Source organism: Cherax quadricarinatus, chromosome 32 (genome assembly GCF_038502225.1).
Source record: "Cherax quadricarinatus isolate ZL_2023a chromosome 32, ASM3850222v1, whole genome shotgun sequence".
NCBI lineage: Eukaryota > Metazoa > Arthropoda > Malacostraca > Decapoda > Parastacidae > Cherax > Cherax quadricarinatus.
Genome location: NC_091323.1, coordinates 34,877,233 through 34,890,261, shown reverse-complemented (window position 1 = coordinate 34,890,261; position 13,029 = coordinate 34,877,233). Strand labels below are relative to the sequence as shown.

Here is a 13,029-nt window from a genome sequence, read left to right as displayed (position 1 = left end):
AACTCCAGACTGACGCGTTTGCCACGACACACCGCGAGCTCAGTCCCCGCCCGTACTGTGGTTTGTTTGCAATCGTGTTATGATTTCTTAAGTCGTAGTGTGTGAGAATCTTTCTCTCTGCTCGGGTCTTACGTGGGGAGATCTATCTTCAATGTTTCTGAATTCCTTTTTTTTCTATTTTCTAAAGAAATTGATTAAAGCTTGTTTACCACACGAAGTTCATTAAAATTGTATGTAACCTGTTGCCTGGTAGGCAACGCTCTCGCCTAACTAACATGCTGAGTGTCCGTGGTTCGATCCCTGGCAAGGGTGAAAACATTGGGCGTGTTTCCTTACACCTGTCGTGCCGTTCATCTAGCAAGCAAGTAGGTACCTGAGTGTTAGTCGACTGGTGTGGGTCGCATCCTGGGGGGACAAGATTGAGGACCCCAGTGGATGTAAGATAGACAGTCCCTAAATGATGCACTGCCTTTCTTGGGTTATCCTGGGTGGATAACCCTCCAGAATTAAAAATCCGAACGAAATCTTATCTTATCTTATGATAAAAAAAAATTAGATTTTTAACCGGGAGGGTTAGCCAACCAGGAAACCCCATCAAGTCAATGCGTCATCGGGAACTGTCTATCTTATTTCCATTGGGATCCTTTAATCTTCTCGCCCATGGTGCGGTCCACAACCGTCGAGTATCACCCAGGTATCTACTCATTGCAAGGTGAACAGGGCAGCGGGTAGAAGGATACATGTCCAACTTTTCACCCGTGCCGGAAGCAATCCCGGTCCCTCAGTGAGTGAGCTGAGGACACTATCAACTGAGCAACGAGCATCATCAATCAAGAATACTAAAATAGGGATTTAAGTGTTCACTGTATACCTCGGCCTATATATTTTGAAGGGAAATATTGTTTCTTTTTAAACCAGATTAGCGCAGTATGTCCTCCCTGGACACCAGGCGGCAGGGCTTAATACGACTCTGGCTGCAGTGACCTTCACCAGAGTAAGTTTATTCAGGTATACACAAATACAGTTACATAGATTATCATACATAGCAGCATATGTGTAAAGAACATAGGATAACCCAAAAAAGTCAGACAGAGTGACTTCTGCACCAGCCCTGGTTGTATGTGGACATCTCTCTCTTACCCGAGCATCAGTGACGAAGTCTCCTCATTCTTCCTGGGACGCTTGTCACCATCTTATTCTGACTGCTGGGCAAGTACAGGACACCATTTATCAGCTCCATTTCTCCGCTCTTCGGATATTTTACGGTGTTAATAAAAAGCCGGTCATTAGACTCAGGTGAGGACATAAGTATCCCGCTCTGGGAACTTTTCTGCGGTGGCGCAAAAAAAAAAAAAAACTTGATTAGAGAGGTCACAATAGGTCTTTATCAGACCCCACCAGACATACTTGCATATATTACAGTCAATTAATATACTGCAAACCTTATTCTCTAGCCAGGTAAGGTGACATTAGCTATGCATAGTGGTCGTTATAAATGAATGGTCTGACATCAATCATCAACAATATCAGAGTAATACGTTAGTATACGACATTGAAAGTTATATACCTGGAATATATCTGCTAAAAAATTTTCCATAGATATAAGCTGACTGATTTTTACTAAAAATTTGGACATCATCATGTGCTTCTAAGATTAAGATTTAATATCATCCATTGGTATTTGTGGTGGGATCACCCAACTTCTCGTGTCTAGGATTTAAGTCACCAACTAAAACAGTGAGTTCGGAATAAATAAGGTTAGGAAGATTAGGATACTGGTGAAGGTTGGCAGGTACATAGGTATTTAATACATTTAGTGTGGAGGTTCCAACGTGTCACCTAACACAAAGAACAATAGTTAGTTTATCTTTATTATGTACCTGATACCCATCCTGTGGGTGGTAGTCAAAAGATTACATAGGCACATAAGAACCCCAGTGGAAATAAGTCACTTTGACTTTTTTTTTTATTATCCTTGATACTCTACACATATGCTGCTATATATGATAATTTATATAACTGTATTTATATGTACCTGAATAAACAAACTTACTTACTATGTGGCCCGGTGGCCTGGTGGCTAAAGCTCCCGCTTCACACACGGAGGGCCCGGGTTCGATTCCCGGCGGGGTGGAAACATTTCGACACGTTTCCTTACACCTGTTGTCCTGTTCACCTAGCAGCAAATAGGTACCTGGGTGTTAGTCGACTGGTGTGGGTCGCATCCTGGGGGACAAGATTAAGGACCCCAATGGAAATAAGTTAGACAGTCCTCGATGACGCACCGACTTTCTTGGGTTATCCTGGGTGGCTAACCCTCCGGGGTTAAAAATCCGAACGAAATCTTATCTTATCTCTTATCTTGTCCAGGAACTGGGACACAAAGTTTTGATAGCTAAACAAGTTACAGTGATAATGAATTATTTACATGTTTTAACATGAGACCCCAATGAAAATAAGTTATTTTGTCTGATTTTTTGGGGTTATCGTGGGTAATCTACACATATGTTACTAGGTATGGTAATTGTATTTCTGTGTACCTGTAGTTAAATAAAGTTACAAAATAACTGCCTCATCCCTGGGAGCTGGAAGTTAAGGCTCAATACAGCTTGTATATTGGTGGTCATGTTGCCCTTAACAACCCAAATAACACCAAGACAAGACAAGAGGTCCACTTCTGCACCAGCTTGACAAATGTCCGTTCTCACTAGGATACTTGTCCTCATCTACTTTGCCTGCCGGGCACGTAGCAGGAGGGGTACCGGTTATCGGCTTACTTTTAGCTAGCTCCATTTTGTCCACTCTGCGGATAATTCTCTAACGATTTTGATGGGAAGCCGGTTACTAAACTCAGGTGTGGGTGTGGGCATCGCGCTCTGCTGGTGCTTGGCAAGGTGGTCCACCTGATCTAATTGGGAACTTCTAGTTTCTATTTCTATTTACAAAGGAATCCTTGTTCCTTTTTCTTTCATGGCCCAGGTTTGGGCAACAAATCTTCGCAGTATGTTTTTGTAATCTGTTAAGTTTAGACTGCCCGTAATGCCAAGGCATGATAGTGGCTCTCTTTGCACTACATATCATTGTAAACCCTAACTGTAAACTACCTATGTATATATACTTCCTACATTATGTCAACCACATTGTAAACTTGCAAGGAAATAAAAATCTGAATCTGAATCTGAGTACATCGGGAAACCGGACTCGATACTGCGTAAGCCGTCAGTGACCCTGATAAACCCAACAAGAAAAAGAAAGAAGTCTGTGGGACACGTTGAAGAGAAGAAACCTCTGGGCAAACTGTAGGCATCCTGAAGCAGAAACTGCAAGTGTTGTAAGGAAGCATGGCAGGTCCACAGAAAAGAAAGAGGCACCACAAAGGTGACACTCACCTTAAAAAAAGATGGAGGACTAGAAGACGCACCAAGGATCTGGACCAGGTTCGACATGTTCTGTTCCAGAGTGCAAATTCCGTGTCTTCAGCCTGTTTTGTAGGAAAGGTTTCTAATATGTGAGATCAACCTCGTTATCTCTGCATATTTTCCAGCACATTTAGGTCCATTTTGTAATATGGAGGTCAGAACAGAACAGGGCAATCCAAAGATATTTAAAAATTGAAGTATAACTTTAGGATGTCTTATTTATACTCTTTGGTATGAAACCAAGAATTTAGTATCTTTATTGCAAGCATTTATGCACTGTTGCCTTGGCTGTTAATTTTGGCTTGTGCTACTAGGTCAGATGCCGTGCTCCTTCTTTAAGTGAATGTGACCTGACCTGACTAGGTTTGGGCATTGGCTTTAGCCGGTAGGAGACTTGGACCTGCCTTGTATGGGCCAGTAGGCCTTCTACAGTGTTCCTTCTTTCTTATGTTCTTAGAACTCCTAAATCTTTTTCACATTTGGTCTGACTAAACTCTACATAATTAATCTTATAAATCCCGTAGTTATTTTCTTTTTCTAGGACTAGAACCTCACATGTGTCTGCATTGACCTGCATCTACCACTTCTCTTACCACATCATCATCTTCAACCAGATGATCTTATAACTTTCTAGTATCTTCTTCGGATATGTGATGACCCATTTTTAGTAATGTTAATAGCAGATCTATTTTTGGTGTAATTTATTCTGTCATCTATGTCATTTATGTAGATTGTGAGCAACAAGGGTCCCAGTACTGACCCCTGTGGAACACCACTGTTTTCTCCCCACTTATGCACTCTCTCTGTTACCTATTGATCATCCATGACATAACCCAGGAGATATTTTTTATTACACAAACAAATTTGCAGGCCAAGAGCTCTTATTCTACCTCATCTCATTTCAAAGTCCAACTATATATAGAGTACACTAACACCCATTGGTATGCAATCCACAACAGTTGTGTAACACCCAGGTACTGTACCTACTTCTAGGTGAAAAGGGACAGCAGGTGTAAGGAAACATGCCCAGTGTTTCCACCCATGTCAGGGATCAAACTACAGTTCCTCAGTGTTTGAGCTGTGGACACTTTCAAGTGAGCCACAGGATCTCCTCCTGTATCATGTGCCACTTCTTTCTTCATTAGTTTCCTATGTGGAACTCTGTTAAAGGTCATATACACAATATTGCATTCTTTTTCTTGATAAACTGCACTGAAGTGAGAGACCAGTAAATTTATACAGCAAGACCACCCCTTTGTAAAACTATGAGATTTGTTGATCAAATTATATCTTTTAAGGACAAAGGTAGCTTTGAATTGCATCTGCAGTTATTAATTTCACCAGCTTTCTCACAATTGAGGTTAAGCTGATTAACATATAATATGAACCTAAGAGCATATTTACCACCTTGTGAATGGGTATCGCATTTGCCATTTTCCACTTACCAGTATGATACCCATCTATAGTAACCTGTTACAGAGACTAGTTCTCTTTACATTTCTTTACAACTGTTGAAAATGTCTCATTAGGGCCAAGTGGCTTTGGTTTCAATCTGCTGTATTTAGTTGTCTTAAGACCATGCCCCTTGTGACTTTGATCTTGCTAAATTTATTCTCATCCTGTCCTGTGTAATTATTGATGTCCGGTAATTTCAATATTATCCTCTTGTCCATGGTTCTTCATCACTAACAGTAAGCAGACTTGATTTACATTTAAGAACATAAGAACATAAGAATGGAGGAACACTGCAGAAGGCCTACTGGCCCATGCAAGGCAGGTCCTTGTCAAAATGACCTCTACCCAAGAACATGCTCCTGTACCCAATGACACCAATCAAACCCAGCCCCTCCCACTCATATATTTGTCCAATCTTTTTTTAAAGCCACCCAAGGTCCTAGCCTCGAACACTCTACTGGGAATGTGTGTGATGAATGGTTTGAAAAACTGACAAGTTGAAGATTGAGACACTTATACAACATATGGGAATCTTTATTCAGGAAATGTTTTGCCACACAGTGGCTTCATCAGTCCAGTACAAAGTAGAAAGGTGTAAGGAGAGGAGGAGTTTGAGGTAATCAGTCCCTCAGCCCTATATACAGTGGAACCCCAGTTTTCATCCTGTTCAAATATCCTACAATTCGGATTTCGACCACTTTTTCTGGCAAATTTTTACCCCAGGTTTCGTACATCCACTCGGAAATTGTCTGTACCAGACACGTCCGCATGGGCCGCTCATACGTTTGTGTTACTAATACATAATAATAATCGCTCTTGTGCACATTAAATGTCTTATTTTAAGTTAATATAGACATTTTCATTAATCCATCTGTGATATTTTCTTTAAAATTATATAAGAAACACGTTACATAGCATATAAACATGCAGTGTTTATATGCTATGGAGGTGTGCTAGCCAGGCAGAGGGAAAACATTACCTTTTCTCTGGTCCAGTATCAGAGAAAATGCGTATGAATCTGTGTTGGCCTAGTCACTGCCCTTAATACATAACGCTTTTGTTTACAATTCTCGGCATGAATAATTCATTACTTCTACCTTTGTTTATGATGGCATCTAAAAGTAGTTGTTAGAAATTATAAAACTCAGTGAACATGGTAGGTCGATGGTAATAATATGGCTCTGGGCCGCATTAAATACACCTACCATCCGACTTACGACCGAGTTCGGTTCCGAGAAACTGGTCGTAAGTCGAAATGGTCGTAAGTCGAACTTTACTACTGAATATCAACATCACGTTTTTGTAATGACTTTATTTTATTGTTTTATTTTGGTATTTCATATTTTACTTTACTTTTTATGCTGTTAGTACTGTATTTTATACTGTAAGGTTTAGGATAAACACTGTGTACAACACAAATAGTTGTTTATTTCCCAGAAATTTGGCATAAAAAACACGGTCGTAAGTCGAGTGGTCGTAAGTCGAGCAGGTCGTAAGTCGGATGGTAGGTGTATCATGTAGCTAGGATATGGAAGAGTTGGTGGAGAAATATCACTTTAACAAAGCTGTTGCAAGCTGTGTCTGCATGGTCCAGTGACTCAAGCTGGTCCTAGTGCCAGTAAAAGACAAAGAGGGAAGTAACCCCGGATAGGGCTTTGATTCTTTGTCCTTATGGAGGGGGATTCTCCTTCCAAGCAATAACCTCTCCCCTCCTCGCTGTCTTCCATATGCCAATAAGTCTCTTCAATAAAGGTAAAAATTATTTAAATGTTCATTTATCCATTAAAATTAGTTATATATAATTATATCTCATTGTTTTCTGTACGTAAAACTATAGTTATTCTCTATAAAATGTATTTTTTGTTAATATTTTTGGGTGTGTGGAACGGATTAATTGGGTTTATATTATTTCTTATGAGAAATATTACTTCAGTTTTCATCCATTTTGGATTTCGACCTACCTTCTGGAACAGATTAAGGACGAAAAACCGGGTTTCCACTGTATTTGAAGAAACTCGTGTGGGTTGGTCGTTGATTCCCTCACAACCTAAATTTCATATCTTTTGGCTTTCTTTATTTTTTTTTTATTTTTACTTCTCTTGGTCAGTACAGTGACCCTTTCCTCTTTTTGATTCTCCTGTAAGTGCTTTTTTTTTTTTTTTACCTAACAGATGTTTTAGCTTACTGTGACTAGTTAATGGTCCAAATTGGACTGAAACAGTCATAAAATTCATTCTTTTATGTGTGGGTTATTTGTGTATTCTTCCAGTCACAGTATTGTGCCTTTTCATTCTTCATCCATTTATGGCTTTTTCTATTTGATCTAATTTCTCTATTAGGAATATATGCAAATTGGACAGCTTGTATTATTATTATTATTATAATCAAAAAGAAGCGCTAAGCCACAAGGGCTATACAGCAAGGACAGCTTGTACATTTGCAAAAAAAAAAAAAAAAAAAAAAATCATATTGACATTCATCACCACCAACTATGTGGCCTCTCTCATGATAACCTGTAGCCAGGTTACACTAGTCTACATATTTACATAATCCCTTTGTGCAAAAATTAGGAACCTTGACTTACCATTGACAAGGGAATTCCATAATATATTAAAACTAAGTGATTTGTGATAGCATTCTCCACGCTCTTAAGGATCATTTATTAGAGAATCCTTGTTTGACAGAATCAAGTTTACCTGGAGAGGGTTTCAGGGGTCAATGCCCCCTCGGTCCAGTCTGGGTTCAGCAGGTTATTTCTCTAGTAAGCTCTGACACAAACTGTATTAACCCTTTGAGGGTTTTCGTCGTACTAGTACGTTTTACGCGTAGGGGTTTTTGACGTACTAGTACGTACTCATAAATTCTAGCGGCCTCAAATCTAGTGGGAGAAAGCTGGTAGGCCTTCATATGAAAGAATGGGTCTATGTGGTCAGTGTGCACAGTCTAAAAAAAATCCTGCAGCACACAGTGCATAATGAGAAAAAAAAACTTTGACCATTTTTTTTTAATAAATCAGCGACTTTGCAGTGTATTTTCGTATGGTATTTATTGTTGTATTCTAGTTTTCTTGGTCTCATTTTATAGAATGGAATACATATTACAGAAATTGAGATGATTTTGACTGGTTTTACAAAGAAAGGTGCCTTGAAATTGAGCTCAAAGTAGCAGAAATGTTCGATTTTTACCAAACTTCAAAAGTAAACAAATCGTGCCAAGCGTGCAATACACGTCAACTGGTGAGTCTAATATTCTTTCACAAGTGCACCAATAATATTTATACCATTTTTTACACTAATGCAGTAGTCTGCATAACAGTAAATCTTATATTTTTTGTGAAAATAAAAATTCAAAGTGGAAAGCAAAAGAATATAAGAGGGGACTTGAGACATGACTAATGACTAGAGGAAATGTCATTTTAGTGCCAGGAATGTCTTTCTTGTTTATTCTGGACCCTATTCCGAAATTGGCATCTTTTGAAATTTGTGTGAAATTGGCAAAATTGCTAAATTCTGACCACTGTACTGGATAGTTGAATTTCATAAATGAGTGGTTTCTTGCATCCATTCGATAGAAAAAATGGAGTTCTAGCGAAATATTCATGTTTTTTGTCGACTAGTACAGTGAAATTGGCCGAAAATGGGGCTCAAAGTGGGCAAAATCGCCGATGCGTAAACATCGCTGAGACCGCTAACTTTGCGAGAGCATAATTCCGTAAGTTTTCTATCAAATTTCAAACTTTTGGTGTCTTTATGATCGGGAAAAGATTCTCTATCTTTTCATAAGAGAAAATAATTTTTTTTTTTTTTTAAATTTGGCCGACCCTGAGAACGAGTTTCGGAGAGGGCCTGTCGACCCTCAAAGGGTTAAAAGAAAACAACCCTGGACTATTTCTAGAAATTTCTTATATCACACTTAAGATTTTTTCCATCCCCTTGCAGCCAAACAGATTCTGTGTCAGTCCTCTCCTCCTCTTTGTTGTTGCTGATGCCGAGATTAAATTTTTGCTAACATGCACAGCAACTCCACTCCTATTTGCCTAGAATATAACTGTGTACTGTAACTCTATTGTACAACCCTCTTAATACTGGAAAATTTACATAGTATTACCTCATTTTTTTTTTGTGTGTGAATATAATCCTAGGTACTTAAGAGTACTGTACCCAGTCAAGGACTTGACTTGCTACAGTACACTGTATTTAAAATTTTGCTTTATTCCTTGTGACATGCAAATCTTAGTCCGACAGTGCTGATTAGTGATATACAAGAATATACAGGAATATACAATTCAACCCAAATAAGATGATTTATTTTTTGATGGGTCCTTTTGTATTGAGGCATATATGCCATTCTTGTGTTGAACGAATAATAATACTGTAGGTATTCAAACAGTAAAGGATGTTAAAATTACAAAGCAACATTGTATATTGTATATAAAATATTGTATACAGAATTTATTAAGCTTATTATTATTGTATTTAGGAGAAGCACTAAACCCATAAGGGGGTCCATAAAGCAAATGCAGAATGGAAAAGAGTCAGGTTTGGTCCAGGGAAGGGTACAACACTTATAATTCCTTGAATCAAGAGCCCCTCACCAACATCAATAAGTCTCCATAGATGGGTGTACCATGATGAGCAGGAGTAACTTGGTGGCACTTTTAACTTTGGCAATTTAAGATTTTCTGATGTGTGTTCTTGTTTGCTTCTTAGATTGATGAGGATCTTCAAATTGAAAATGCATCCAAGTTATTGCACCAAGAAATTGATGATGATAAACCAGGATCAGGACAACACTATTGTCTTCATTGTGCGTAAGTAGTATGAAAGTGGACAAGATCAAAGCTAATTTCTTGATTGGATGATGTATTAAGGTCATCAAAGGACAGATAGCCCTTCAGATAGTAAAGTCATAAACCTATGTGAGTCAGTCAAATAATATGGAGGGTCAGTCCTCTGATCTAAGGACAGAGGGCAAGGAGTAAGGTACTGTGTAAGTAACATAACATACAGAAAAATCACCTGTGGAAATAAAAGCAAACCTCAGTATAATAGAGCACAGTGCAGAAATACCAGAGCAAACAAGACACATGCATGATTATGACGTGCAATACCTGGGATACCCAGATGTTACACAAGTCATATTTATCAGCTTGTCATTGTTTATCTTAAGTTTGAGTTTGAATACAGGAGGGTTCCACTTATAGAGCAGGTTAGATTCTGGGGCTACTGCTGTAAAGCAGAACCTTTTTTTCACTTTCAAATGCATATAAAATCATGATAGTATATACATGTTAGAAAAATAAGGAGCAGTAGAGCTAGGCCTAAATATACATATACATTACACACACTACTCTTAAAATATTTTCATCCTTAGCTTATAGAGAGTGGTGCATATGTATTTATTGTAGGAAGTATGAATAAATAAAGAATGGGTATAACTGAAAAACCACTGTATTAACGAAATGCTGTAAAGTGGGGTCAGCCTGTATAGAAAAGAGCAAGGTGATGAGGGTTACAAAAAATTTGGGCAATAATAGATTGAAGAGGAGTAGGAAGTGTGGAGAAGTGGATGCATTTAGATACTATATGGAAGTGAACATGCCAGCAGATGGGTCTATGAAAGTTGAAGTGAACCAAAGAATAGAGGAGAGAAAAAAAGGTGGTGTAGTGAGGTATTTCTGGAAAGAAATTTATGGAGGCAAGAAAAGGTAATGTACCAAAGCATAGTGGTATGAACACACACAGGTGTGAGGAATAGGTTTGGAATGGTGCAACAAGGCGGCTAGAAGCAGTGATGTCACATTGGAGAGCAATGTATGGTGTGAATATCATCCATAGAATTCAGTGTAGAAATTAAGAAAAGGTAATACAGTGGTACCTTGAGTTACGAGCAGCTCCCAACTCTAACAATTATGTGTAAGTGTATTTTTGGGGGTCTGAAACGGATTAATCTAGTTTTTATTATTCCTTATAACAAATTCGTTCGGTATCGGCACTCGAACAGCCTTCTGGAATGAATTAAGCTTGTAACTCAAGATACCACTATACTGGGTCCCCAAGGATGTAATCCAAGAGGGCTGATGAAATGTTGAGGTAGTTTGGGTATGGAGAAGGATGGGATGATGAATGGGGTGAAAGATAAGAGGGATAGAGGTCACCCCTAGGAACAATTGTGGGGGTGGGATAGGAAGCTTTGAGTTGGATGGGGCTGAGCACCAGCAGGCTTGTATCAGATGGTAATGTGACTTGCGACATCAGCAGAGTTCTAGCAAGACAGTGATTGAATGAATTAAGGTGAATTTATGTTCTTATTTGGGTTACCTTGGCAGGAGATGGCCACTGAGGGAAAAAAAAAAAAAAAAGTAAATGTACATGTAACATTTTTTCTTTTTTTTTCAGTCGGTACTTTATTACTTCAGAAGCTCTTAAAAGCCACTTCCGAACTAAAGTTCACAAGCGACGACTTAAGGCTTTGGAAATTGAACCTTACACAATTGAGGAGTCTCAGAGGGCAGGTGGCCTTGGGTCATACATTCACCCCAAGAAACGCACGATGGAGACGCAGCCTGTAGATGATGAAACTTTTGACCCCAGTAAGGATGTCGATATGAAATAACGTAGTGTACATTGCAAATTCTCCATGAGGAGATGGAGAAGAATTCTTCCTTTGTAATCTATGCATGTCATAAGAGGTGATTAAAACACTGGGAGCAACAGGCTAATAACCCCTTCTGTATAAATTGCTAAATGTAATAAAAACTTTTGTTCTTTTTACAAGGAACCCTGCCTTGGGAGATAAAAAAAAAAAAAAATGCAAATTCAAAAATAATATATACCATGTATGGTACTGGTTTAAAGATAGTGAACAAACACCAGAACACATTTATCAGAAAATGTTTTGGTCCTGGAGCCAAAAGTGATCAAGGTGCCCAGGATCAAAACTTTTTAATATGTCCCAGTGTTTCTTCAGTCATTTAAAACCACTTTGTTGGTACGAGTTACCAAGGTTTGTATCGTGTATGATACTATTTTGTGCAGACATTAAAATTATAGCCTTTACTGTATGTTTTTTAATCATCTGTATTAAGAGGAATGATGATGTGAAGAGAGTAGAGTAAGGGAGAAAAAGTTAGCATATGAGAAGTTTTTACAAAGTAGAAGTGATACAAGGAGGGAAGAGTATATGGAGAAAAAGAGAGAGGTTAAGAGAGTGGTGAAGCAATGTAAAAAGAGAGCAAATGAGAGAGTGGGTGAGATGTTATCAACAAATTTTGTTGAAAATAAGAAAAAGTTTTGGAGTGAGATTAACAAGTTAAGAAAGCCTAGAGAACAAATGGATTTGTCAGTTAAAAATAGGAGAGGAGAGTTATAAAATGGAGAGTTAGAGGTATTGGGAAGATGGAGGGAATATTTGGAGAAATTGTTAAATGTTGATGAAGATAGGGAAGCTGTGATTTCGTGTATAGGGCAAGGAGGAACAACATCTTGTAGGAGTGAGGAAGAGCCAGTTGTGAGTGTGGGGGAAGTTCGTGAGGCAGTAGGTAAAATGAAAGGGGGTAAGGCAGCCGGGATTGATGGGATAAAGATAGAAATGTTAAAAGCAGGTGGGGATATAGTTTTGGAGTGGTTGGTGCAATTATTTAATAAATGTATGGAAGAGGGTAAGGTACCTAGGGATTGGCAGAGAGCATGCATAGTTCCTTTGTATAAAGGCAAAGGGGATAAAAGAGAGTGCAAAAATTATAGGGGGATAAGTCTGTTGAGTATACCTGGCAAAGTGTATGGTAGAGTTATTATTGAAAGAATTAAGAGTAAGACAGAGAATAGGATAGCAGATGAACAAGGAGGCTTTAGGAAAGGTAGGGGGTGTGTGGACCAGGTGTTTACAGTGAAACATATAAGTGAACAGTATTTAGATAAGGCTAAAGAGGTCTTTGTGGCATTTATGGATTTGGAAAAGGCGTATGACAGGGTGGATAGGGGGGCAATGTGGCAGATGTTGCAGGTGTATGGTGTAGGAGGTAGGTTACTGAAAGCAGTGAAGAGTTTTTACGAGGATATTGAGGCTCAAGTTAGAGTATGTAGGAAAGGGGGAAATTATTTCCCAGTAAAAGTAGGCCTTAGACAAGGATGTGTGATGTCACCGTGGTTGTTTA

The 13,029-nt window shown here is 38.7% G+C and overlaps 1 protein-coding gene across 1 annotated transcript; it reads left to right on the top strand.

Annotated features, from left to right (window-relative positions):
- Positions 1-3,208: 3,208 nt before the first annotated feature.
- On the top strand, positions 3,209-11,932 carry LOC128690224 (zinc finger protein 593 homolog). The gene is made up of 3 exons (XM_053778793.2): positions 3,209-3,437; positions 9,584-9,684; positions 11,273-11,932. Exons 1-3 carry the CDS (start codon positions 3,342-3,344, stop codon positions 11,487-11,489), a joined length of 414 nt encoding a protein of 137 aa, XP_053634768.1. The 5' UTR covers positions 3,209-3,341; the 3' UTR covers positions 11,490-11,932.
- The last annotated feature ends 1,097 nt before the right edge of the window (positions 11,933-13,029 follow it).

Coding starts and splice junctions, on each gene's coding strand:
- LOC128690224 (XM_053778793.2), top strand. CDS start 3,342: ATGGCAGGTCCACAGAAAAGAAAGAGGCACCACAAAGGTGACACTCAC. Junction 3,438..9,583: donor GCACCAAGGATCTGGACCAG/GTTCGACATGTT, acceptor TTTGCTTCTTAG/ATTGATGAGGATCTTCAAAT. Junction 9,685..11,272: donor CACTATTGTCTTCATTGTGC/GTAAGTAGTATG, acceptor TTTTTTTTTCAG/TCGGTACTTTATTACTTCAG.